Genomic DNA, 26,710 nt, shown 5'->3' on the forward strand with positions numbered 1-26,710 from the left:
ACTACAAGTCCTAGCTAATGCAATGTGTCAAGAAAAGGAAATAAAGGTATACTGATTGGAAAGGGAAAAATAAAACTGACTTTGTTTGCAGATGATATGATTATCTATATTGAAAATCCCAAAGATTCAATTAAAAACGTGAATACTTAGCAATGATAGCAAGGTTTCAGGATACAAAGTTAATACACAAAAATCCATGATTTTTCAGCAATAAACAATTGAAATTTGCAATGAAAACCATGACACCATTTGTATTTGCACCAAAAAAAAAGAAAAAATTAGGTATAAATCTCCAAAATATGTGCAGGATCTCTATAAGGAAAACTTCAAAACTCTGATGAAATAATTCAAAGATCATCTCAATAAATGGATAGAAAGACAATTCTGAAAAAACTTGATCTATAGATTCAATTAAATCCCAATCAAAAATCCAGAAAAGTATTTAATGGATATCAACAAATTGACTTGAAATTTTATATGAAAAGGAGAAAGAAAGACAAAATAGCTAGCATAATACTCAAAAAGAACAAAATCAGAGGAGCAACACTGCCCAACCTCAAGACTTACTATAAAGCTATAATGATCAAGACAGTGTAGTATTGGCAAAACAATAGACAAAGAGATCAACAGGACAGAATAGAGAACCCAGAAATAGACCACAAAAATACAGTCAACTGATCTTTGACAAGGGATCAAAAGCAATCCCATGGAGAAAGGATAATGTTTTCAACAAATGGTGCTGGCACAACAGTACATCGACATGCAAAAAGAAATAAAATGAATCTAGACACAGCCCTTAACACCTTTCATAAAAATTAACTCAAAAAGGATCAAACTAAATGTAAAATGAAAAACTATAAAGCTTCTAGAACATAGGAGAAAATCTAGGTGACCCTAGGTTGGGTGATAACGTTTTAGACACAACTCCAGAAACATGATCCATGAAAAAAAACTGATTAGTTGGACATTATTAAAATTAAAAACTTCTGCTTTGTGAAAGACACTGAGAATAAAAAGACAAGCCCTGGACTGGGAGACAATATTTGCAAAGCACATATTTGATAAAGGACTTGGATCCAAAATATCCAAAGAACTCTTAAAATTCACTAATAAGAAAATAAACAATCCATTTAAAAGATGGCCAAAGAGTTTGAAAACTCTGCACCAAAGAAAATATATAAAGGACAAATAAGCATATGAAAATATATTTAACATTACATATCATTAGGGAATTGCAAGTTAAAACAGTAAGATACCACTATACAACTACTAGAATAGTTAAAATTAAAAACAAAAACAAAAACAAACCTGGCAACACCAAATGCTGGTGAGGCTGTGAAGTAATAGGAATTCCCATGCATTGCTGGTGGGTGGGAATGCAAAACAGTACAACCACTTTGGAAGAGTCCAACAGTTTCTTACAAGATTAAACTGAGGTCTACCATTTGATCTGGCAACCACATTCCTAAGTATTTACCCAAATGGACTGAAAACTGAGGTCCACAGCAAAAACCTGCATGGAATGTTTATGACAACTTTATTCATTGATGCCAAAAACTAGAAGTAACCAAGATATCCTACAAGAGATGAATGGATAAATAAAATGTGGTACAACCATACAATCGAATATGATCCAGCAATAATTCATGGTGCTAAAAGCCATGAATAGACATGGAAGAACCTTAAAATACATATTGGTAAGTGAAAGACGCCATTCTGAAAAGGTTACGTACAGTCTGATTCCAACTATATGACACTCTGGTAAAGGCAAAACTACAGAGACACTAAAAACTAAGTGGTTTCCAGGAACTGCAGGAGGGGGATTAATAGCACACTGGGCATTTTTAGGTCAGTGAAACGATTCTGTATGATACTGCAATGGTGGACACATGACATCATGCATTTGTCAAAACCCATAAAACTGTACAACACAAAGAGTGACCCATAATGTAAACTATGGACTTTAATGTATCAATATTAGTTCACCAATTGTAAAAAATGCACCACATTAATACCAGCTATTCATAATAGGGGAAACTGTTTGGGGGTTAGTGAGTACATGGAAACACTCTAAACTTTCTGTGCAATTTCTCTATAAATCTAAAACTAATTTCCAAAAATAAAGTCTATTAAAATACAAAATAAAATAAAGCAAATGTGAAAACTGTTTATAATGGTGATTCTAGATAGATAGTGAAATGTATGTGTTCACGGTTCTTGTCTTTCAACTTTTTGGCTTCTTAAAAAAATGTTTTTAAATAAAATTGATTAGGGAAATGCAAATTAAAACTTCAGTGAGATACCACTACAACCTATTAGCAAGATTAAAATTAAAAATAAAACAATATCAAGCACTGATGACAATATAGAGAAAGTAGAACTGTCATACATTGTTCCCAGGAATATAAATTGTACAGCAACTTTGGAAAACAGTTTGGTGGTCTCTTGTAAAGTAAAACATACACTTACCATATGATCCATAATTCCTATTTCTAACTATTTGTCAGGGACATAAAACTTACGTTCTTCCAAAACCGAGTACATGAATGTTTATAGTGACTTTATTCAAAATCACCAATAATTAGAAACAAAGCAAATGTACCTCAACCAAGAAATAGATAAAAAAAAAATTGTGGCAAAGCCATATAAGCTACTGACATACAAGGCAATATGGCTGAATAAAAATGTGTTATGTTAAGCAAAAGCAGCCATACTGAAAGGTAGCATGCTCTGTGCTTCCGTTTATATGATATTCTGCAAAAGGCCAGATTATGAAAGGAAACAATCACTGGTTGGGTTGGGAGTTGAGTAAGGAGTTGGCTACAAAGGCGCATGATAGGATTTGGTGAAGGATGCAACTGTTCTGTACTTTGATTGCGGTGCTAATCACATGACTTTACATACTTAGGACTACATGCTAGAAGGGATGACTTTTATAGTATATTAATTATATCTTAATAAAAATTATACCTTTAATTAAAATTAAATAAATACACAATAAATAAAACATTGTGAAATAAATTCATCTCGTTACAACATGTCCAATGTGTTTTACTCAGAATAAAAAGCAAAGTCACTACAACGGCTTAGACTAATTAGAAGGTGCTACGTCATCTGGCCTCCTTTTAGCTTTCTGCTCTCATCTGTTACTTCTCTTCCCTTTTCTCAATCTGTTCCAATGCTTCGGCCACTTTTCATTCCTGAAACCAATCTAGCATATTCCTACTTCAGTGTCTTTGCACTTTCTGTTCCCTCGGCTCTCCCCCCAGATAGCCATATGACTTGCTTGCTTCAGGTCTTACTAGACGTCATCACAGTAAGGCATCCTTCATGAGCCCCTCCTAACCTGGGATGCCTTTGTTTTTCTCCATCTTGCTCTTCACTCTGGAACATGCTGTGTGTTCTACTTATTTTGAATGGCGTCTGCCTTTCCAACAGTTGATGCATGGGATTATTGTGGGTTTTGTTCACAGCTGTGTCACAGGCACCCACAACAATGCTTGACATACAGTTAGCACTCACTAAATATGAGTTGAATAAGTTGGCTAAGATATAATGAAAGAACATTGACTTAAGAAATGCTCCGCCCTCAATGTGACTTGCATACTTTTCATAATGCACTAAAACAAATTTCACTGTAATTATTAAAGAAGTAGAGATGACCTTTTTATTCCTGATTCCACCTTTATGAGAAAGAAGCAGAGGACGAGGAAAAAGAATTGTCAGGGATATGATTCCCTCAAAAAATAAGTATCAGCATCACCCTGGAATAAGCATAGATATCACTGGATCCTCTAAATTATTGCACCTATAAAATGAAACAAAGAGCACTAGAAATTCCTCCACTGTGAAATTTTCATCCTTGTCTCCTTCCTTCAACCTCTGAAACCTCAAAGGGTGACTTCAGCTCCCTCCACCTCCCCACCTCTCTTTCTTGTTCCCCTTCTTTGTGCACATTGCACTTATATTAATTTTATTCAACTATTTATCTGTCTAGCAGACAATAGTTACTTAATGGAAGAAATCTTAAGGTTAAGAATTGTTAAATTATGTGTAGAAACTGTCCAGCCTAGCACCACAAAGAACTTTAATAAATGTTCATTAAGTTGAATGCACATGAGTTAGTCTGAAGTCATAAATTTTAAAACTTCAAAATTGTGAATTATCAAATAAACGTTCAATTAAGTTCATTGAACTATGCAGATAAAGACAGATTTTGAACAGATTTTCATTTTGACTATCCTGTAATCACATAACATTTTCTGGTTTGATAACCCAAACACCATTCCTGGAGTTTTCTGATCAGTACAAATTTTATTGGACTTCAACCAGATTTGAGTGTCTTTTTAAAAAAAACAAAGATGGGAATACATTGGACAGGATCTGGACTGGAGAGAAGTGGAACAAAAAGGGTTAACAATATTATTAAATGTATGTTAGATAGCAGTGGCTCAGCAGGCAGAGTTCTTGCCTGCCATGCCGGAGACCTGGGTTTGATTCCCAGTGCCTACCCAAGCGAGAAAAGAAAGAATGTTAGATATAGGAATTGATTTTTCCAGGAAAACACAAGGCTATTAAAGACTTCCAAATCACCTTATACTGGAGAGGGCTTATTTTGAATTAATAGTTTCTATTTTGACAGAGGTAGCATTAATAAGGAGGTACATGCTTTAATTACTAAAAGGACAACAGGTAAGCAGATGAGAAGAAATTTAAATTCCCACTGCCTCCATTGTGGTTCAATCCATTATCATAGCTTGCTAATTGGATTTTCACTTTCAGACTCTTCCACAACAGTTTTTTTAAAACTGTTTCAAAATTGCAGAGTTATGATTATGTTACTCTAACTCTCAAAAACTTGGGGGAAAAAAAAACCCTATTTCCTGAAGGACTCAATCTAAACTTCATTCAAAACATGACCCTTTCATAATGTGGCCCCAGTGCATGTTTTCAGTACTGTTTTCCACTAGGCTTCCATGTGTACAGAGCACAGGAGCTAAATTGAACTATTCATTTATTCTTCAATCACACCCTGATTCTTTCCTCTATTCCTTGTTTTAATTAGCTCCCTCCACCTGGAGTGTCCATTCCATACTCTACCTTCCATCAACCCCTCCCCAAGTCTTATTCATCCTGCTGTGTCATAAAACTTTTCATAATCTCGTCCAACCTGACATGCTCTTTCTCTTCTCTGAACTACCAAAGAATTCCCTACCTTCTTTAGGGCACCTAACAGTTTTCAGTTTATAATACAAGTGTTTATGTATTTGTCTTCTTTTCTTACCACCCAAACCCTGCGTGGTTGTGTAAGGTCTGAGACTAGGCTTTATTCACCTTTATTTGCTGCAGGTAATAGCATAGAACCTTTTTTATATCATGTACTCAGTGTTTCTTGATTTATAAAGATGGCTAAATATCATAAGGCCACTGTGAAATCACAATTGTTGATCTTCTCAGCAGCCAAAACCTAGGCCAGACATCCTCTTGTGAACTTTTCCAAAGGCCAACAGGGATCTGTAAGAAAACAATGGTGTCTTGTTTTAATCTCCCTGGAATCTCTTAGAATATAGAGAGCATAAAAACACCCCTTTGGAGAGCATTGGCCTGGGAAAAAGGAGCTAGTCCTAGGGAATTGGGGTTTACTCAGGAAGATGAATGGCCTGAACCATTTATTTTTTAATTTTTCTTGCGTTAAAACGTCGTGATTTTAAATAACATCATGTTATCATCTGGAAGAAAGGAGGCACTCACTCAGTTATCTATATAGCACCAAAATGGACAAGCCAGAAAATTAAGTTCCCCTATAATATGATTTTTCTCAAGACAGAGACATTACAGATACATGTTCTCTTTGATAGCGTTTCAATATTACTGTGCCCCGAGGTCACTGTCTCCGCCATCTGATGTATTCGTATTCCCACCTGTTCACTTGCTGCAACTTGCACTCCATAAGAGGCGAGAGAGGGTATTCAAATCATTCAAATGGAGGGGATTAGTTTTTTATTAGCACTTTATGAAATATCAATTTAAAGGTAGCATTTGAATATTTGAGTGTTCTAATCAAGATATGTAAATATTTTATAATTCTACTACTTTGACTCCACTTAAAGAAATTAATTTGTAAAATATTAGTCAAATTCATTTTTTAAAAAAAGAAAATGAGAATTCTGAATGTTTCACATAGCAATCACAGTGCATCAAAGGCCAGCATTCAGAGGAAAACACATGACAAGCGCATCATTTTTTTAATACTTGATCCTGCCCAAAATCCCACATGGGAAAATCTATCTCCTAGTGCTAGTTCAGAGGTAAATAAACAAAAAGATACTTTCTTCCTACTCTGCTGTCTATTTATTCATATTTATAAATATTCAGAAGTAATTTTACATCTATAACTGATTATTAAAAATACAGTTTTGTTTTAACATATAATATATATATAGTTTTACGAATCATGCATATAAAATAGTACTATTAGGAAAACTTCTTCATAACATAGCAATTACCTGCCTTAAAGGTAATTTATAAAACAATAAGGCCAATTTTAAATTGTGCATAGAACCAGTAATTGTGTCTTTAAGGCAATTAAAAGATTTATTGAATCTTGGTTAAAAGGAGGTTGACAATGACATTAAAGAATATAGTGTAATTTATTTGGTACTACTTTGTAAGTACTTGTGACTACAAATCATCTCACGATACCATACACAATATACTTTCAATCACAACTCGAACATAAAATAACCTACAAAACCACATGACTATAATCAATACACAATGATACTATTTTAAAAAGAAAGAAAACTAGCAGTTAATCAAGTTAAGGTGCAGTAACTTTTTCCAAATAAAATATTAGCACCATACCAGGTAAAATAATCTAAAACTATTGGCTTCCTTATTCTTCTTAAATAACTAAATATAAACGTATTTTTTTCAAAGCACAAATATTAATTTGCAAAAGCAGTTCTACAGTTAGTTTCCTTTTTATTTTTTTGCATTTTTTCCCTGTAAGGAAAAATAAAACTTTCACAAGATATTAAAATGAAACAATCAAATCTAACCAAGCCAAATACTGTCCTTTAGCAGTGAGTGCCAACGGAAGCGAAAGTGGACATTTCACGACGTATGGTACTGAAAGGCGAGAGTTCAAGTTCTGTGGTGTATTCATTGTCATTATCATCGCTGGTCACTGTTGAAGACTTCTGAATACACTCCTCGCAGCAGCAGCAACAACACTCCATAAAGGCCCTACTGAAGGGTTTGCAGAGGCAAAAGAGGAGGACTGGAGTGACACAGGACTTAAAGAACAAGAGAAACTGGCTTATGATGTTTAGAAGGTCCATCGTCTGCTGTGAAACGCCTGAAGCCATGTAGGCAGTAACGATGTTGCAGATATTTTCAGGGATAATGCAAAATCCATACAAAATGGTCAAAGCCACTACTGTACAGTTCATCTGGCTTTCTAGTTGAATCTGCCGCTTATTGCCTCGGGTACAGGCTTTCTCTGCTTTGCGGATTTTCCTTGCAGTCACTAAAGAGCAGGTGATGGTAAAAAGTGTAGGCAAACAAAAGTAACAGCCAAAATACCACCAGAGTCTTGCGCTGTCATAGGTGAGGGCTAAAACGTAGATGGTGTCTGGTAAATCAGGAGAGATCTTGATAACACACCGTTCTGCAGGGGCTCGGCCACTGAACCCCAAATCCTCCTTGCTTAGCTGGCGGAGGACAACTTCCGGAAGTGCTAACAACAAAGCTCCAACCCATATAACAGCGAGTTTGGCAGTTGTTGAAGAACAGTTTTCAATCATCTCATAGTACATCTGTACATTAGTGGCAGCACGGAAACGGTCTATACACAGAGCACATAAGGTGAAAGTGGTGACTCCGAGAGAAGCAACCTGTGGGAGGAACAGATAATCATTTACTTCGCGTGGTCTCTGAGAGATTGAAACACTAGGAAATGAGTACAGATTGGCAAAATGAGAGAGAGAGAACCATTTCCTGGAATGAGACATGAGGAGTTGGTGACTTCAGCTGAATCACTGGAAGCATAAAAATAGAAAAAAATCTGTTGTGGTTCAGGGTCATGGTCAGCCAGCCTAATCCTATCATTCAAACATTTCAGTCACCGTGGAAACGCCTGTCTCCAGGAGATCTAGCAAGGAGTAAGGATTGTCCAGTGGATCCCATTTGCATTACTCAGTAGGATGCGCATTTGGGACTGAGTATGGTGCCTGATATATCATCCCTGATATAGAGCAGGCACTCAAACACTTACTGCTTCTGACAGGCTAGACAAATAGGGAACTTCTCCATTTTCTCCTAAATGCCAAGTAAGTGTTGGAGATATTAGTTTCGAATGCATATACATATGAGAAACAAGAAAAGAAAACTCTCCAGAGACGAATATCAATTGAGAACGCAAATTCCCCAATGCTCAGTGTTTGCTCTAGGGCTCTGAAACTGCTGGGGAGGGTGCCCAGTTAGTTTTTGCTATGAGGATAGGGGCCAGACGCCCAGGTACAAGAGGCTGGAGAAATACCACGCTCATGAATTGGTAAAAAACAACCTTATTTAATTTGGAGTCCCCCAAACAGTTTTATCTTCTTCAGGAATACAGAGGAAAAAATAAGAGGGTGATGTTGGGGTATCTTGCCAATATTATTGGATTTGGTTCCAGAGAAAATGGAGGGAAAAGGGGGGAAAAATGAGCAAACCACTAACAAACAGCCTGAACTTACATGATAGGCCAGAATTTATAACATCATATGTGGATCATACCCAAAATGCAATTTAGAGTCATTCCAGGCACCTAGTAGAAGCAAACACAAATATTTGCTGGAAGAATGTACTTTAAACCCAAGCCTCAAATCCCACAGATACAATTCAAGGAAACATGGGTTCACAATCAAAAACCACAACACACAAGAGGCAATAAGCCACTATGCACTTATGTGCAAAGGAAACAACAAATTACAGAATCAGACATAAAATAAGTACATTCATCATAAAACACGTTCATCACATTTAAGGAAACATGATACTGAAAGAATGTTGAAGAACATAAGAGATATAAAAAATTACCATGAAAAATGCAAAAAAGGGGGCCACACAGACCTTGCAGGTATTATAGCAATAGGAAATTTTCAGATCAGATAACTCTTTGACAGTGACTGCATGGAGCACTCACTACTCATACAAGCTCATGGTCCAGATAGCTAACTAAATTAATAATTAAGAGCTAATTAAGAGATAAAAAATATGTATATTTTTCACACAGAGACTTTTCCAGGAATATAAACACATGCTACCATTCATTTATCCATAAAATGATTGTTGAGCATCATATATACTTTCTTACAGGGTTCACAAACATAGATTCAACACAAGCACACACTGATTTATCTACTCTATGCCTAGTCCTATGCTAAAAATTGGGAACACAGAAAGGACAAAAAGCCTTTCCTTCCCACAGGAAGACCAGAGTCAACCAATGTCACAGAATGAACACAGCAATCACCCAGGAGAATCCATTTTTACTCAAACATTTTAGGAACATTTAAGCAATTTAATGTTTAATAAATATAGCCATTATTTATATGTTTAAACAAGAGCAATGGATAGAACGTCAAATGTTCATGAGGTAGAAGATAAAAATGGACACTTGAAGACAAACTCCCTACAAGGACAGGATGCTTTGGATTCTGTCCTAGATCATCTGAGTATGGGCACTCAGTCTCCCCTGCCTGCTAGTGGGAATGTTCAAGAAACACAGCTTTGCCATGGCAAAGGAGCAAAGAAAAAATTGAATATAAATTTAATATCTACTTTTTTTAGCATTCTAAGGGATCGGGTTGAAAGAAAGAAGACCATTTGTCACAACAATTTCAACACTCAAATATTAGTTGTTTATCTGCTGCATTCAAGCTGTCATTCTTCCTAAACCATGGCAATTCGCCTGGTAGATTTTATGAGAGTTCCAATGTTAAATATTCTCCCCTGACACACTACATTTCAGACGATGTCTGTTAGTTCTTATCCGGAAAATAAGGATATTGTATCCATTCCCTGACTGCTCTCATTAACTATTACTAGAGACAATCTGAAAATGAGGTATAATGAAGGTTAATGAATAAAAGGCAAAAATGAAGGGAAAATATGACTAGCAAGGGTCTACGTCAGCATAGATAAAAGAGGTCACCATTGAGTTCAAACCACTATTCTGTTCGACAAAATCTTCAACAAGTCTCTCATCCAAGCCAGTATAAGCAACATCAATATATATGACTCCCAAAAGAAAAAAGGAAAAAAAAACCTCTATACATTAGCTTTTTAAAAATTAACTTCCATATTAACTTTTGTGGAAATTGCTTTGCATTTATGCTGGAAATACAAAATAATTCTAAAATGGAGGTCCACATTGTACAACTTTTATGACCAGATTACTTTTTATGTCAGTAACTATCCCTCACAGAATGGAAATCTGAGAAGGCTCTGCCATTTTCGCAAGGTCTGCATCAACCACTATTATGTGGGAAGTGCAGTGTATTTGATTTCATTTTACAGGTTTTGAAAACTTTATATCTATATATTAGCTTCTCAAATTCATTTCTCTGTTCTATGTAGCATTCACTAAGACAAACCTTTGTGGGTGTTTTCCTGTCACTGTATATCTAGGTCAGCCCACAAAGACAAAGTTACAAAGCTTTTATGTTGTACATTCTTTTAAAATCATGAATATCATTTCTATTCAAGGGACAGCTTTGTAATATAAAAATACTAGAGACTCTGAGGAGAGACAATCTGTTAGAGGCACAGAACACCTATTTGCTTAGTGGTTTGCCATCATTACTTACATAGAGCACAAAGCACATAAGACATAGCATTTTCTTCCTTACTAATTCCCCAAGTTTTAAATCTGGAGATTTAAAATCTGGACCCATTGTTACCAGCACTAGCATTTGCATACCAAACTCCAAGATGGTTACAAAGCATTTCATGAGAGGTAACAACAAATAAATGTCAGTGAATATGTATTAAGATGGGAGGGTTAGCTTGCCAACTCCTTAGATATTGTCGGCTGTGATGCACATGCACTTTTAGAAGACGTTCACAGCTTCAGAAAGCAAGAGCTAAAAATGTTTTTAAGATGCCTTATATGTCATCCCACAAGATAAAAGAAGCCGGGGCAAAATCCAAGCAAGATTTACATGCGCTCCAACTTTTTGCTCAGGAATCCTTCTACAATGTATTTTACTTGAAGATGCTCAGTTCTTGGACCACATTCCCACTATCATCCAAAAGCTTTGGTACCAAGTCAGAACCTCAAACACACTTGATGTGTAGTCCTCTGACACCTGGGCTTATCTCTTTTGACAAATCATGGGTTATGGGAATCACCCTCATTTTATACACAAACTTCAAGAAACCCCTACACCAGGCTTCCTGTTTTCAAATTGTACTTTTTGTAGATTGCATCCTCTACAAATAAGGTCCAGTTGTAACAGGGTGAACTGTCCAGGAAGGTCATTAGAGCTGCGATGAGAGTTGCTGAATAAGCCTCTGAAGAAAATGCTGCCCAAAATACAGAAAGGGCTTGCAGGGCTATCCCAGACCCAGCCATCTACTCCCTCCAGGTGCCACTGCCTGCAGTGTTGCTACTTCAGATATGTCTCAGATTTTATGTTGTGAAAGAGCAACAAAAGTACAAAGTCCCTGTTCAGTACGTCCCCAAATTATTGATGTAGGCTTTAAATACTTACAAAGAATTAACTGTACACCTTAGAAATTAATTCATAAAAATATAGTCGGTGGCCCGATTTCTGTTTCCCCAAATTAGAAATGTATCCATGTAATCAAAATTCCTAAATGTAGGGTAACATGAAAAGATTTCCATCACAATTTTTAAATATACTTGTTTATGTACAGCTCATTAAAAATTCTAGCAAGATGAATGGTGCAATTATATGCAATTATAAAACTGTATAATGAATGTTGGATCTTCTGTATTTAATGACCATATCTGATTGCTAAAATTCAATATCACGATGAAACATGCTCTTGGGAATAAAGCTGTTAAGTATTGGCTTAGATGCATAGTTCTTTGAAGCAACATCCTGAGAGATGAAATGAGTAAGATGCAATCTCTTATTAATTAAATTGCAATGGGAGGAATAATTAACAGCAACAAAAGCAGAACTGTAAACACTTTTAATAGACAAGACTATTAATTTTGAGAATTTCAAGATCAGAGGAAAGCTGAAGCAGAAATTTTTAACTATTTGGGAAAAATAAGATATTAAGAGTATATTGAGCATTTTAAGGAGATTAGTATCAAAACACAGATGCAAGGGAATCAAAATAAGTAACTTGATGTTCTTTCTTTCAGACAACAATGCTCTGCTCTTTGTATCCCAGTGTAAAAACAATAAAGCTCCTTTAGCTCTGCCTGGTTAATGTCCAAAGTAGCGAGGTTTGGGGCAGCAATAGTCAGCTACAGCATTACTTCATGGCACAGGACAGACCCAGAAAAGTTAAGACCTGAGCACTCCCTGTGTGGAAGAAGCACCCGCAATCCCAAAGTATGAGGTCAAGGCTTACTCTCTGATCATCCCTATCCCATCCTCATTTCAGTAGCAGGACAACTCTATTGTCAGTGGTATAGACAGCACTGCATTAGTTCAATTCCATAGGCATGTACATATGTAAGCATGCATAATATTCATAAGTACACATTATGCATATTTAGGTATATTTATTATAGGTATACATATAGTGTATGTGTGTCACATGAGGAAGAGAGCCTATGAAGCATGCTACTGCACTAACTGCTGGGGATAATGATGAAAAAGAAACTGATTTTGTCCTCAAGCTTTGGAATCCAAGGCAGAATTTCCTCACTGTCTCCCACCTGCTACCATGCACTCAATAAGTTAGTTTGTATGTGGAATAACTTACTCCTGTCTACTAGTTAGACAGACTCAACTACACAATCCCAGCATGCTTGCTGTGCCTTGCCTTCATCTGGGACATATCCATGTGTGTTTGGACACATAGTTGAGAACCAATGATTTAATGAGATTGGAAGACAAGTAAACATAATTTCAAAATATCTCCTAGAAAATTTGCTACAGACATCCAACCAGATTTATAAGCTGACCAAATTACAAAACCTCCTTTGATAAATAATTGTATTCCAAGAGATATGATCCAATTCGTTGCAAATAGCAGCTATGTCCTAGTCTATTGGACCACAATAACCTTGGGATAAGCAGTCTGAAGGGTTTGTTAGTAGCCCAGGACAGTGGTGATTTGTGTTTTAACTGAGGCATGCATTTAAATCTGTTAGGTGCAAGAACGGTGTACAAAGGCAAGAGAACTTGGAAACCACCCAGAATTCATATCGCAATGTGCTTTTTTGTTATTCTTGACACACAGTAACCTTTATAACATTGTAAAAAGTTTGCTCCTGAGTAGGAAGAACAGGTCCTGTAAAGAGTAGTATCATTTTTATATATTACTTTAGTCATTCATGGGATCATTTAATGTTTGAAAAGGTTAATTTTCTGCTATGGTCTATTGAATTTTAAGGATAAAATTTATGCTACAGATATATCTGCTAATTTGGAGATTCATAAAGTACTTGAGAATGAATACTAAGGGCTTCAATTATGCACATTTCAAAATAATTTTATTATATCCTGTACTTTAAATGTTTTACTAACTCAAACTGGGACTTCATTTTTGAAAAAAGTTTCAAAGGTTTACTCCTAATTACAACCAAAGTGCAATTCAATGAAAATGTGATGAATTCAAGTTATTGGCCCAGGTATTTCAAGCGGCATGCAATATCATATCAGGTGACTCCTCATCTCCTTCTTACCTTAGTTTCCCTAATAAGGATCCATGCAATATGGACTTATGCCCTGATTGTGGGCCCTGAGAAGATTGTGAAAGTCCACTCACAGAGGAAAATACACCTTACAAAATATTTAGAGAATGTTTAAAAACTAGCGTAAGCTTTTATGAAATGCTTCTAGATTTATCTTCTAAATTTTGTTCAGAAAAAAACATGGAGCCTGATCAGGGTAATGGAGCAGCACAAACTTGGTCATCTGCTTAGAAACTGTGTGGTTCTTAAGCTAGCAGGTATGAATTTACAGAAACTCTACTTGCTGGTCACAGGGACCATAACTTTCCCCAGCTTTCAAATGTTTTGCACCTCTGTTAAGCTTATGAGATCATGAATCCCAAACTTCTGTTCAGTAATTATGCTAACCATTTTAAAGGAGCTATTCCATATCACTGATGAGTAACCTGTCTAACCAGTAAGATATGTGATAGTGACTTTGGGAAAATATTCAGATGAAACTATCTTCGTGCACAGTAAGGAAATTGCATCAGTCTTTCCACCTCCAATTAATTTCAAGGCCAATGCTTTCCTAGGTGTCTGTTAAAAATAAAATAAACAAAAAAAGAAACCTGTAAGTCAAGGCACTTAATAATTAAGAAGGATGCCTTCTAAATCAAGGCATACCTGGTTTCCATTTTTCTCCATCGTTCAGATTTCTAATTCAAAGCAAGTATCAGGCTTTGAGGAAACTTTCACCACATATTTGGTTTTTTCCCAAAGTACATCAAATCCCTGTTCATTCGAAATGATGTGAAGAAAGAGCACACACGTGTTTTATAATGAACAGTAATCTGCTGAGATCCGGTTTTAGCTATTGTCCTAACTCTCAGAAGCTTATTGCAGATAAAAAAGGAAAGAAGAAACAATTATGGGTGAGAGTAAGCTATAAAACCAATAACATAGATCACATAAAGTACAATTCCTCTCAAGTAAATTGTGTCTTTTATGAACCTTCTGTTGCAAATCAGAGCTAACACTGATGGGGGGAGGGGAGACATTTCCCAAAAAATTTCCTTTATAAAATATTAAATCTACATGCTTAAGTACAGTGATACAACTAGAATAAATTATAAAATAGAGAAGCTGCTAACCAAGGTCATGACAACTGCATTCTGGCCTAGTTTATATTTTACCTCAAAAAAAAAAGTTGAAATACATCTATTTATGGGTTATCTTTTCTATACAAGTAACCCTCCAAACAAGGGCATTATTGTAAAGAAAGCCCATTCATTTAGGCAATGAATGATAACCTATTATAAGTCTGTTGTTACAGGCCTAACAACTGTCAAGAAAAAAAGCAGGTTTAAGACAAGGTAGAGTTTCCTTTGAAAGTCTAAAAAGCTTGTTCTGTTTGACTTTTATTTCCTCTTTCATCCATTATCCTTACTCTTGCATTACTTCAGGCCACCTCTCCACAAAAAAGACACTTCTTTGAGCACCAGTGGAGAGAGCCTGTTTATCAGAGCCACTGTCTACCAGACTTTTATAGCACAGTATATTCTTTTTGTATTAAAAGGCAATTTTTTAACTAACAAGTTGTCTAACACGTTGTCATTTAGTTATAAATGTGACAAGAACTCATCAGTATAAAAATGTAAATGAAGCAAGATCAGCATCATTTGTCCTAACATGTAAACCATCTATTACAATTAGCAGGTCTTAAGAGATCCGTATATTCTATATTCTAAATGACTGGAAATTCATTTCAAAATGTAATATTTTTCCCCAACTCCATACTCATTTTCTACCTTCAGTATTATGATGATCCTCATAAAACTCAAGATGACCTGGTATTTCAGTTGTTTGACGAGGGGGTCTAATCAGTAGTTTCCAAAGAATGGTAACAAATTGTCACCTGTTTTTCTTTGTGACTAGATTTACATGATGGTGGGCTCAAATCCATTTGTGCAATTGAGTAATTACGATTTGAATGATATTCAGAAACCACATCTTAAGACAAAATAGACAAAATGTCTCTGCTTGAAACAAATATTTCATCATTGGTAGTCTCTTGAGAAAGTAGTCTTTTCATCACTCAACTATCTTACAAAAGGCAAATATCTACAAATCTCACATTTTTCTGTGAATTAGTCTACAAGATGCACCTATACAGGAGAAATTTGAACCAAGGAGAAGATAAAGGTAGGAGGAACGTCCTTGATGATGGGGAGGGGTGAGGGTGCAGTTTTGTTTAAAAATGAAGGCTCTGGGTTTAGTCACTGACCTAATGGGAATGACTCATTGAATAGGGATCAAATCAGTGACCTTGGCCTCATTAACGTTATGAGCCATTCAACTGGCCTGACAAAGAACATTGCATACAAACTTAGACTCACAAATTGAAAATATTCCATCTATGATTATGGGACATAGCTATACCTACTTTCCAAAGAGAAAGAGCTCATAGTTAAGGTTTCAGTAATCCTATTCTCCATTTCACCCTGAAATTTTACATGAGATGATCTCTTCTGTCATGAAGAACCCTATTCTAATTAGGATATTTGAAAGTTAGCCTCATCAACAAGGTTGAGTTAATTATGGGGCCTTGGCAGGTTAATTAGTGGGAGGCAAAATGACAGGAGCATCCTGGGAAGATGAGAATAGTGCCAGAGACAAACCTCGCTGGACACCTGCCTGCAACGCTCTCCTCCCACAGTCCACATCCCAGACATAGTGCCACACACTTCCAACCTGACAGTAATGAATCTAATGACAACACACAGTGGGGGAGGGATTTTGTCAAAGAAATCCTATCAAGGTCAAGGAAGCATAAGGTTGCAGTGGACGGCAGGCCCACACCCTCTCAGTCTTGGGTAGACTCATAGGTTCAGATCTGTTTTGCTTTTGCAGAAAGATCTGCTTCTTTGTCTCTGTTGAAAGATACCCTGGAAGTCAAGCGGCCCCTAGGAACTTAAGATAAGCTCTCACTCTGATCATATTCTTGGGAAATGAAGCTGACTGGCGGGAAAGTCCATTTTTTGTTTCACTTTCCCCAACCCTACAGTAAGATCTAAAGCATTTCCCTTTTTGACCTTCCTTCCCTGGTTTTGTAAGGTTATATTCAATAACATGTATGTTTCAGGATTTTCAAAAGAAAAGGAATCAATTTAGTGTATTGTTATTACATTGTTAAATAAACAATTCACTTAAGTACATTTTTTACATTTATTTAATGTTCTCACTAGTTAAAAATTCCAATACAGATAATTATATCAAGCATTATAAATTCCTTATTTTAAAAGAAAATTCTAGGACTGTCCTATTTGCCCAAATATGTTGCCAATTATTATCATGGGCCTGTTATCCCAAAAATGGTAGAGGAAATACAAAAGCAAAATTAAACAATTTTCATAGTTGCAATTTTTCACCATGAATCTAGGTGCTATGAACACTTAGGAAAACTAATAACAGCATACTTAAAAAGGAATGGGGGGACCAGAGTTTTCACTGAAATGTCTCCTTTGGTCATGACCTAGGGGGCTGTGAGCTAAGCCATTCCATGGCCATTCTCAAACTTCCATAATCCTTTGTATAAACCCGTTATAGTAGTTGTCACATTGTATAATATTATTTTTACTTTTCTGTAACTTTAATAGCAGAAACTCATCGGTATTATTTATATTGGGAAATTTTTTCCTTTTCTACCTTCCTCCTCCCACTCCTGTTTCCTCCTAAAACAGGGGTTTGGCAAGACAAAAAGAAAGAAAAGGAGGCCAATAAATGTTGAATGAATGGGTGGATGATGAATAAATAAATGAACGAATTATGACATGCGTGGGAAAAGCTTATAGAAAATAATGTATTATTCTAATTGTTCCTCAATTAGCTATTGGTTCCTTCTGTCTTATACGTCATTCTTAAATGCTGAAGGACAACTAATATCTCTAGAGGGGAAATAAAGAAAATCCGCATTTATACTTCAAGCTTTTAAAAAGGATAACATTCTTATTACAATCAACAGTTAAGGAAACTATTTAATTTTACATCTGAATCTCATAAAGCTTTTAATTCATATGTGAGACCCAAACTTGGTAAACTTAATCATATGATTTCTCAAGGATAGAGTTATATATAAAAGCACACTCCAAAAACCTGTTTGCTTTTCTGCTAGAGTCATCAACTAAATATTTTCATTTGCATGGTAATGTAGAAAGCAACTATAAAGAGATTCATGGAAAGCCATAAAGAATTTGTTAAGCATTATTCTCATATATTGAGTCTATTTTTCCTAAGAATATTATTATACACTTTTAAATTGCTCATAAAACTGTATGTTTCCACTTAAAAGTCCATCAGAATACCTAATTGCAGTTCTACCACTCAAGTTAATTTACCATCTGCCATGATAAATGTTCTAGTATGTGAATGCAGAGGTTCTAGGAATATCTGTTAGAATCACATATCTATACAGTGATTTAATCTTCAGCCTTCCATACCCTTCCTTTTTTCACTGTCAGGGCTAACAGCAATCCAAGGCAATAAAAGACTTATTTTTTCACTTAGTTTAAAAGCAGACTTGTAAAGCCATTAGAGAAAGTAGCTCTCTTCATCAATAAAGATTCAACTGTGTTGCAAATCACCCTCAGGTTCAGAGGCACTGGTGAGTTGCTTTTCCTTTATTCAACCTTTCTATACCCACCTGACCCCATGTAAGAAGCTTATTTCCCAGCAGATTAAAAATCCAGTTAGATCCAGGATTATTCTAGAACTATTCCAAGACTTCTTCCCCTACCGCACACCCTGAAAATGTGAGTTCTTTAAAATAAAGAGGAACCTAGCTCTTTCAAAGCCCCAAATTAACTTCCGAGTAAGAACAGATATTTAGCAGTGGATCTGGACCAGAAGATACACCAAATCTGAATGGCTTCCAACAAGTAATGAGCAAAGAGCTGTTCTAGCGGCCATATTGAATGCCTGAATTTTTTGGCTTTAATCATTTGTTAGATCCTTAAGGGTATGGTGTAATAGGGAATTCTTCTACCATTTCCCTATTGCAACCCACATTCAGACCGCTACATCCTAAACACACACACAGACACACACACACACACACACACACACCCTTCACATATGACTCTGGCATTGTGTATAGTTTTATATGGTGACTATTGGATACGCCAAATTAAGATGATGTAGGATGGCCAGCACCCATCCAGATTCCCTTCTCTCCTGCCTCCTTTTCCTACCATTCCCTCTTGGTCCTTCCAGCCTTCTCACTAGACCAAAGATACATCCTAATCCTGGAGTAGAAAGAGAACAGTTATCAAGTACAAAGCTTCCCAGCACATTCCCACTAATAGTAATATTAACTATCATAAAACTTGCTTTCAAGAATAGATCCAGGAAGCTGGGTGCTCTCTTCAAGCACTACACCAACAAACTGAAATGAAAAGAAGAGGTGAATGCAGATTGCAAAAAGTCTGTAGTTTCTTCTAAGGAAACATATTTTTCTAGACAAACCCGACTCTCCCCAAAATTTCACTACCCAGTCAGATCATGCTAATATTCACTCTGTAGGGAAAAAAAAAAAACCAAGCTATGTAGGAAAGAAAAAGAAGGTAAAAGAGAAGATGGAAGAGAAAAATTATAAAGATCCATAATAATCAATCATGAATAAAACTTTTAAGACAAAAATTTCAAAAAGAGGGTGGTGCAATGGTGGCTCAGTGGCAAAGTTCTCGCCTGCCATGCCAGAGACCTGGGTTCAATTCCCAGTGCCTGCCCAGACCAAAAAACAAAAATTTAAAGAAGAAAATTGTTAGAAACAAATTACTTAGGACAAAAGGTAAATCATATAAATCATATATTACAAATCAATAAGACTGATGTGAATATGTATAAATAAAATATACATATTTTATAAATATATACTTAAGTACAAGGATAAATATAAGAAAGTAAATATAAAATATATAATAAACTAAGTATAAGAAAGCAATAAAAGGGCAAAATTTAGACAATATGAAAAGAGACAAAATGCTAAGTAATTTTTGAAAGTCTGGGAGTCAAGAGGAAAAGGATCTGGGGGGAAGTTGGAGAAAAGCTTAAACATATACAATATACCTATAATGTTCTCCACCAATTAAAAACACTTTGTAACTTTAAGAATATAATATGTAACTTATATTACTTGATTTGAATTTTAAAATAATTTTTGCATATTAAAATATGGTTGTTTCTGCTTACTGCAATTTTTAAAAATCTAATGCGATATCATCTTACTGCCAATTTATGGGAAACTAGATAAACATAAGAAAGAAGCAGCCATACCTTCTATCATATAACAAATGATATTTACTTGGCTCATTATTTTTTCATGTCCAATGAATATGGGAAATCTTTTTTTTTAAGATGCCAAGGTGCAGAAAGGAAAATAAAACACTCACTGAATATAGCTTTTGCCTTGTAGATGTCTGTCTAGTCTAATCAAACATCAACATGAGATATCTAGGTATGTGTTCATTTCTCTCTTCGGAGCCTCATGTTTCATCTTTAAAAGGAGGGGGTTGGATTAGGGTGCCGGCTGATTCTAATTTAACATGATAATCCAAAAGCCACTGTAGTGGGTGCTGTTGTTCCCCACCCAGATTCCACCCCCACCATTCCAAAAGTCCTTCAAGAAAGAAGCACTGATTTCCCCAACTACAGTGACCGTCCAAGATTGGCAGCTTTCCGCTATGGTCCTTGACCAAAGACATCTGCTCAGGCTGGGGTCATGCTTCCTTCCTGGGGGCAACCTGTATCAGGTTATAAAGGCGGGGTTGCATTGCCTCCACTCAGGACACCTCTGCAGGCCACCTCACCCTCCAGCGCCCAGAGGTCCCCATCAGTCAGCTTAGCTCTTTGTGGAGACTACATCACGGTTCCACTTCTGCTGCTTTCATTCCCTGACAGGTGCTGATCCTGACAGCACTCCCCAGCGAACTTCCTTTAGGCAAAATCTCCAACTCCGGATCCATTTCTCAGGAAAGGCACTAAATCCCTCTTACTTTTGTGAAAAAAGCACTTTAAGAGGCAAAGGTGATTTTTTTTTCTTGAGATTTGAACTGTATTTCTTGTCCTCAATAATCAGAAATTATGGAGCAGATACTACTATCCAATAAGTATCTTCACAAAGCATGCTAGACAATAATAAAATTATTTCAGAGAAGTAAAGGTTAGGTAGGAATGTAGGAATACTACACCTTAAGATTTAGGAATATAGGAATACTACACCTGAAGATTTCCATTCATTATTTTAACAGTAAAAAAAAGGTAAATTATCTAATTTTTCAAGGAAAAAATGAGCGAATTTTTTTTCTTCAAAGCCTTGGTTTCTCTAGGAAAAATGAAGCTCTACCAAAAAATAGAGAGGAAAAAAGTAAAAATACAAAATAAGAAGAGATTTTTATAATAATAAGGAAAGAGGTAAAAATAAAATATTCTTAAGACATAGAAACAAACTAAAAAGTGAACTACAGATGGAAGAAAATATTCATACATTTTAAAAACCCTCAGAATTAGAAGGGAAGGAAATTCAAACATAAATAAAAATATCAACATTCAAAATTCATAGGCATCTTTAAACCATCCAAAGTTTTCATATTCTTTTCTGAATTTGGATAGCATACTTAAATTTTCTTTTGAGTTTTGGTAATTTTTTCTTCTTTACTCAGTTTCCTTTTCTTGATCTCTCTCATGCATAAAAGTTTCTATATTTCCACTGTATTTCCTGTACGACAGGTCAATATACTTTTTTCTTATTGAGGTATCTCTTCTGGTCATTTTATAGTAAAAGTCACTTTCTTGCACAAATCTGTTTCTTTTGCATTTTCCAGTCAGAGAAATCTTAAATTGATGTGGATCTTGAAAAGAAACTTGGTAAAGAGACACATTTAACTACGTCCTCTGCAATTCAAAAACAAACTGTCTCCCAGTTAAATTAGAAGTTTCTGGGCTATTTTAAGCTTGGTAATAAGTTTTACTGGAGTCTTGTGAAGTAGCAACAGCTGATTCAGCAGGCATGGACTGATATTGCATTTGATCCTTGTCAGGATAATAGAGGGTCTTATTTACTGCCTCCTGTCTTGGTCCTTTTAAGTAGGTACTGTTTTCTGTTTACTTATCCCCTAGCTTTAGGCCCTGCAACAATCTTGAACATGGTGTCACTGGCCCTGGTGCCAGACAGGATCAGGGTCTCTGGAATATTTACAGTTCCCCTTCTTCTGCTTCCATAAATGCAATGGACAGTCTGAATGGAGAAAATCAGGGGCCAGCTGGCGGAAAACACAACTGGCAGCAAAGCACTTGGGCTCCTTCCAAACACTGGTGTTTAAAGAGAGGCCATTTAAAGAGCAAATTCCAACCACCACAATAACAGCTCAGGGCACTCTCTGTAGGATGAAACCATAAAATTTTGCTCGGAAAGTTCTAAACTTTGCTTAAGTTTTAGAACGTCTTATATGTTCCTTTCGTCTTAAGAAATCTCGTTTTAGAGTCAATCCCTTAAGACTGTCAATTCCTTATACCTTTATCAAATGAGAAATATATACACTATATACACTGTTAATGTTAGACACATTCTGTTGCCATCGTACCCAAAGACTTATTTTACTTTATGTTCATCCATACAAAAATAAACTTCTTAGGAACTTGGGGAAGAAAAGGAGGGAGAAAAACAAAACAAAACAAGAAAAGATGTAACAATTTAAGTGGGATAGCATGACAGCTAAGGACACTTATTCTAGTTTGGGAGGTTATTAATATATCATGAGGCCAAATGACAAAGAATGACACATTTCCTTTGTTGATTAAAATATTACTCCAACTTTTAGTATTTAAGAAAAATGTAAAGAGGAAATGCTGTTTGCATCTTGTTGGTTAATTCAGTAATTTGCTCAGGGAAAAATCATGTGGGAGCACTGGGAATCTAAGAAGATAGATGCTAAAATATTTTCTTGCTGAGCTCTGATAAACAACCAGATCCTGAGTGGGCTGGCCATTTATTAACCCTAGAATATCTGAAAGGTGCCAAATTAGACACAGACATAACATCATGTTCAGAAAGGAAGGTTTAAAATCCAAACAGTCCTACACATGATGAGATATATATATTTTTCACAACCCCAGGAAGCAGATGCATTTTAAGACAATTGAGCAATTTCTTTTTCCTACATACATGCATGCATAAATGACTGGAAAGAGAAATAGAGGAGGAACCTAAAGAAAAAGTGAAGGGGTTTAGGCAAGGAGATGTGCGAAGCAGCAGTTCCTTGTGGCTGCAATCCGGGAAAAGGGTCAAGCCTGTAACTAGAACACCCCTGAAGGTATTACCTCAATATAGGGCACAATCTTGCAGGAGAAGTCCTCCAGCAGCCACTTCTTGGTCAGTTCGTGGAAGATGACGAGCGGAAGGCAGAAGAAGATGATGAGAAAGTCCCAGAAGGCCAGGTTGGCCAAGAGGGAGTTGGAGATGCTCCGCATGTAATAGTTGTGACACACGATACACATCACCGCCAGGTTGCCAATGATGCCGGTTCCGAAGATCACCACCGACAAACACATGACCGCATAGGCTCCATAAGACTCCTGGGTCAGCGGGTAGAAGGGATTCTTGAGCCGCACGCGCCGGTTCGTGCTGTTACCTCGGCGGGGACCGCCTCGGTCCTGAACCCCTTCACCCAAGGACCCATTCTGCGCCAGCGCCCTGCCTGGGGGTGCAAGCGTCCGCCCTTCGTACCCCACCGGTCCTTTGTTTGGCTTGGGAGGGGGCTCGCGGTGGGAGCCCTGGAGTTTCCCGGCTCTCCTCGGCCGGTAAAAAAGCTCGCGGGTTCCGGGTTCCGACCCCGCACCCTGCTCCTGGCTGCGCCCAGAAATGCCAGAGCCTCTGGGACCCTTCTTCTCCTCTGAGTTCTGAAGGAAGAGTTGGAGGGCCGTCAGTTGCCCCCTCCCTAAAGTTCCAGGGAACTCCTGGCTCCGGGCACCTTTCCACCTCCAGGAGCCTAGCGGCCTGGCTGGGGGTCCCGAGGGCACTGCTGCCGACGCCACTTTGCCCGCACCTGGGTCACCGCCCGGGGCTGCCAGCAGATCCCTGGAGGGCGCCGCGCGCCCCGCTGCCTCCTGCTCCTCCCTGGGCGTGCGGGTTCGCAGAACATCCCTTGCAGAATTTCCCGGCCCCCAAACATCCCTGCTGCGGCGCTGGGTCAATGCAGGTGAGTAGCTCTCCACGAGAGAAGTTTGGTTCCTGGGCGCTGGGGCGGCCCAGAAGGCAGAAGCCGCAGAAACCTTAAGCAGTAGCAGAAGCAGCAGCCGCGCGGTGCAGGTTAGAGGCACTCCGGGAGATAGCATGGCTCGGCGTGGGCGCACCCGGCAGCCGCGGCTCCTGCTTAGGACCGACACCTGCTGCCTAACTTGCTGTTGAGAGTTAGGTACATGTCACATACTCACCCCCGCCCAGGCAGCGGGGCACCAGAGATTACGGGGAAGGTGGGGGATGGGTCTTGGGGTCACAATCCCCCCCCTACAATGCTTCCTCGTTTGGCGTCCTGTGCATTTCTTCAGCGAAATCCAATCCAATGTTGTGTACCCCAAAGGTTCAGAAAGGGAAAACGCTGCTCCCCGTAGCTGACCTTGTAAAGTTGCAACCAACACCTGACTGTTGATTAATGTGCTGATTAATGTTGCGATTGGGAAAGACCAGGCTGTGCCCCACGCTCCTCCCAGCCGTAGGGTGGTTGCTTCTTGGTTACAGTTGCTCTGCCTATTTACATCCTTTCCATACTGCTTTATTCAGTTGCAAGCCAAGGTCTCTGGAGAGAAGGAAAAACAAGCGCCCCTTTCCACCACCGACACCCCCCCCCCACACACACACACACACCCAACCTCGACGACTGGCAGTACAATCCCGCAGCCGGCTCTCTGGAAACAGGTTGCAAATAGCCAGCCAGACACAGCACTGATGCGACCCGGGAAAATTCTTGCCCCACCAAACACCAGCCACTTGCGAGGCTACTGCTGCCTGGGGATTTGAAACCTGCGGCCACTGTCAAAGTTGCTTCTTTTCTTGCTCAAAGTTGACCAGGGAGCGGCGCAGGCTGCTGGGCGACTCGTCTCCACGGAGAAGGGAATCGTGGGGCTGGGCGGGCGCAGCTCCTTGGCAGACGGTTCTGGAGGCTGCAGGGGCTTGTAGATGCGACAGTGGGCACAGCCCGGGCGGAGAGCGTGGTGCCTGGAACCGCCGCGGGCGAGGCGGTGCATGGCCGGGAAGGGGGAGGTGGCCCGGCCTCGCCCCGCCGCTCCAGCTTCTGGGCGCGCGGGCGAGACCTAGCGCTGGGCCCCTTGTTTCCTCCTCCTCCCCCTCTCCCTCCCGCTCCGAGGGATGCTGGTTTGTGGGGCGACGGGATCCCCTGGTGGTTTACGACTCACTAAATCCACACACGCTTCATTCAAGCTCTTTGTAGCAGGGTAGAAGCTGGAAGTGGCGAGGGAAAAAGGGCGGAGGCGTGGAGACTGCGCGGCTCGAGGCGAAGGGATGGGAGGGACGGATTAATTCCCCAGATGTCGGAACCAGCCTGACCGGTCGGGATCAGGGAAGAGATCCGCAGAATCACCTCCAATCTCCCGAGGCAGGTGCGCATGCCCGGGCCCCAGGCCCGATGGAGTAAAGTGAGGCGCTCACCTCAGGTATTCCCAAGAGCTAAGAGAGAAAGACGCTTCAGAGGTTTCAATCATGGAGGAGTAGCAGTTCGGGGAGTGGGACGCAGAGTGAAAATGCTTAAGATGTACCGCTGCCTTTTAACAATGAGTTAGGAAGCCTGCTATTAGGGGTTCCCAGAACCACCCAGAGCACAAAGGAAATAGTTTTGTTTGATGAAGTGGTGGGAGGTGGCAGGAGAGGGATAATTAACCTGAGCAGAATTCCCAGCACAGCTGACCATGCCTTTTCAACCTTTACACATACCCCCAGACTCTTACCACAGCCATCAGGGTATAGCGAATAAAACAGACAAACTGATTAAAAGAGAGAAGGGATAGAGAAAAATAAACATATTTTGCAATGAAAAAAGGTGACAGAGAGAGATGGGAGAAAATTCAATTAATTGTGGTAGTTAGGATAATGGCTCTCCAAAGAAGTCCACATCCTTATCCCTGAGCCTCTGAATGTAAAGCCTTACATAGCAAAATGGATTTTACAGATGTGATTAAATTAAGGCTTTTAAAACTGTGAGATTGTTTTGGGTTATTCAGTAATCCAGTGTAATCACAAGGGTCATTGTAAGAGGGAGGTCAGGGTCAGAGAAGGAGTTGCCAGGGTGGAAGCAGCGAGCAGAGTGATGTAGAGCCGTGAGTCAAGGAATGCTGGCAGCCTCTAGGAGCCGGAAAAGACAAGAAAAAGGTTCATTTTGGACTTCTGACCTCCAAAACTGCAAGATAACTTTGTGTTGATTTAAGCCACCAAATTTATGGTAATTTGTTACAGCAGCAATTGGAAACTAATATACTAATTAATTTGAAAGTATAGAAAACAGGAACCATTTTCTTGAAAAAATAAACTTCCAAAAATAGCTCAAAAAGAATTTTTTGAAATGTAAATATGCCTATATCATGACTAATAAAAATATGAACTGATACCCTCATTAATTACCAGAGAACTACAAATTAAAACAATGAAATACTATTTCATTCCATTAGACAGGCAAAAATTAAAGAAAATGACAAAATGCAAATGTTTGAAAAAACAGGAAGAAATGAGAACTGTCTTGCTGTTAGGTTATATAAGGGCCAGTTGTGAATACCTAAAACATGTTGGAGGTATTTATA

The 26,710-nt window shown here is 38.2% G+C and overlaps 1 protein-coding gene across 1 annotated transcript; it reads right to left on the reverse strand.

The window, feature by feature from the left end:
• Window positions 1–6,981: 6,981 nt before the first annotated feature.
• Window positions 6,982–25,118, reverse strand: GPR37 (G protein-coupled receptor 37). Its single transcript, XM_077122609.1, has 2 exons — window positions 23,225–25,118; window positions 6,982–7,898 (listed from the first exon to the last, which is right to left on the reverse strand). Exons 1-2 carry the CDS (start codon window positions 24,236–24,238, stop codon window positions 7,080–7,082), a joined length of 1,833 nt encoding a protein of 610 aa, XP_076978724.1. The 5' UTR covers window positions 24,239–25,118; the 3' UTR covers window positions 6,982–7,079.
• Window positions 25,119–26,710: the final 1,592 nt, after the last annotated feature.

This window comes from Tamandua tetradactyla, chromosome 1 (assembly GCF_023851605.1).
Source record: "Tamandua tetradactyla isolate mTamTet1 chromosome 1, mTamTet1.pri, whole genome shotgun sequence".
Taxonomy (NCBI): Eukaryota; Metazoa; Chordata; class Mammalia; order Pilosa; family Myrmecophagidae; genus Tamandua; species Tamandua tetradactyla.

Coding starts and splice junctions, on each gene's coding strand:
- GPR37 (XM_077122609.1), bottom strand. CDS start 24,238: ATGCTATCTCCCGGAGTGCCTCTAACCTGCACCGCGCGGCTGCTGCTT. Junction 7,899..23,224: donor AGATTGTGCCCTATATTGAG/GTAATACCTTCA, acceptor TTCCTCCCACAG/GTTGCTTCTCTCGGAGTCAC.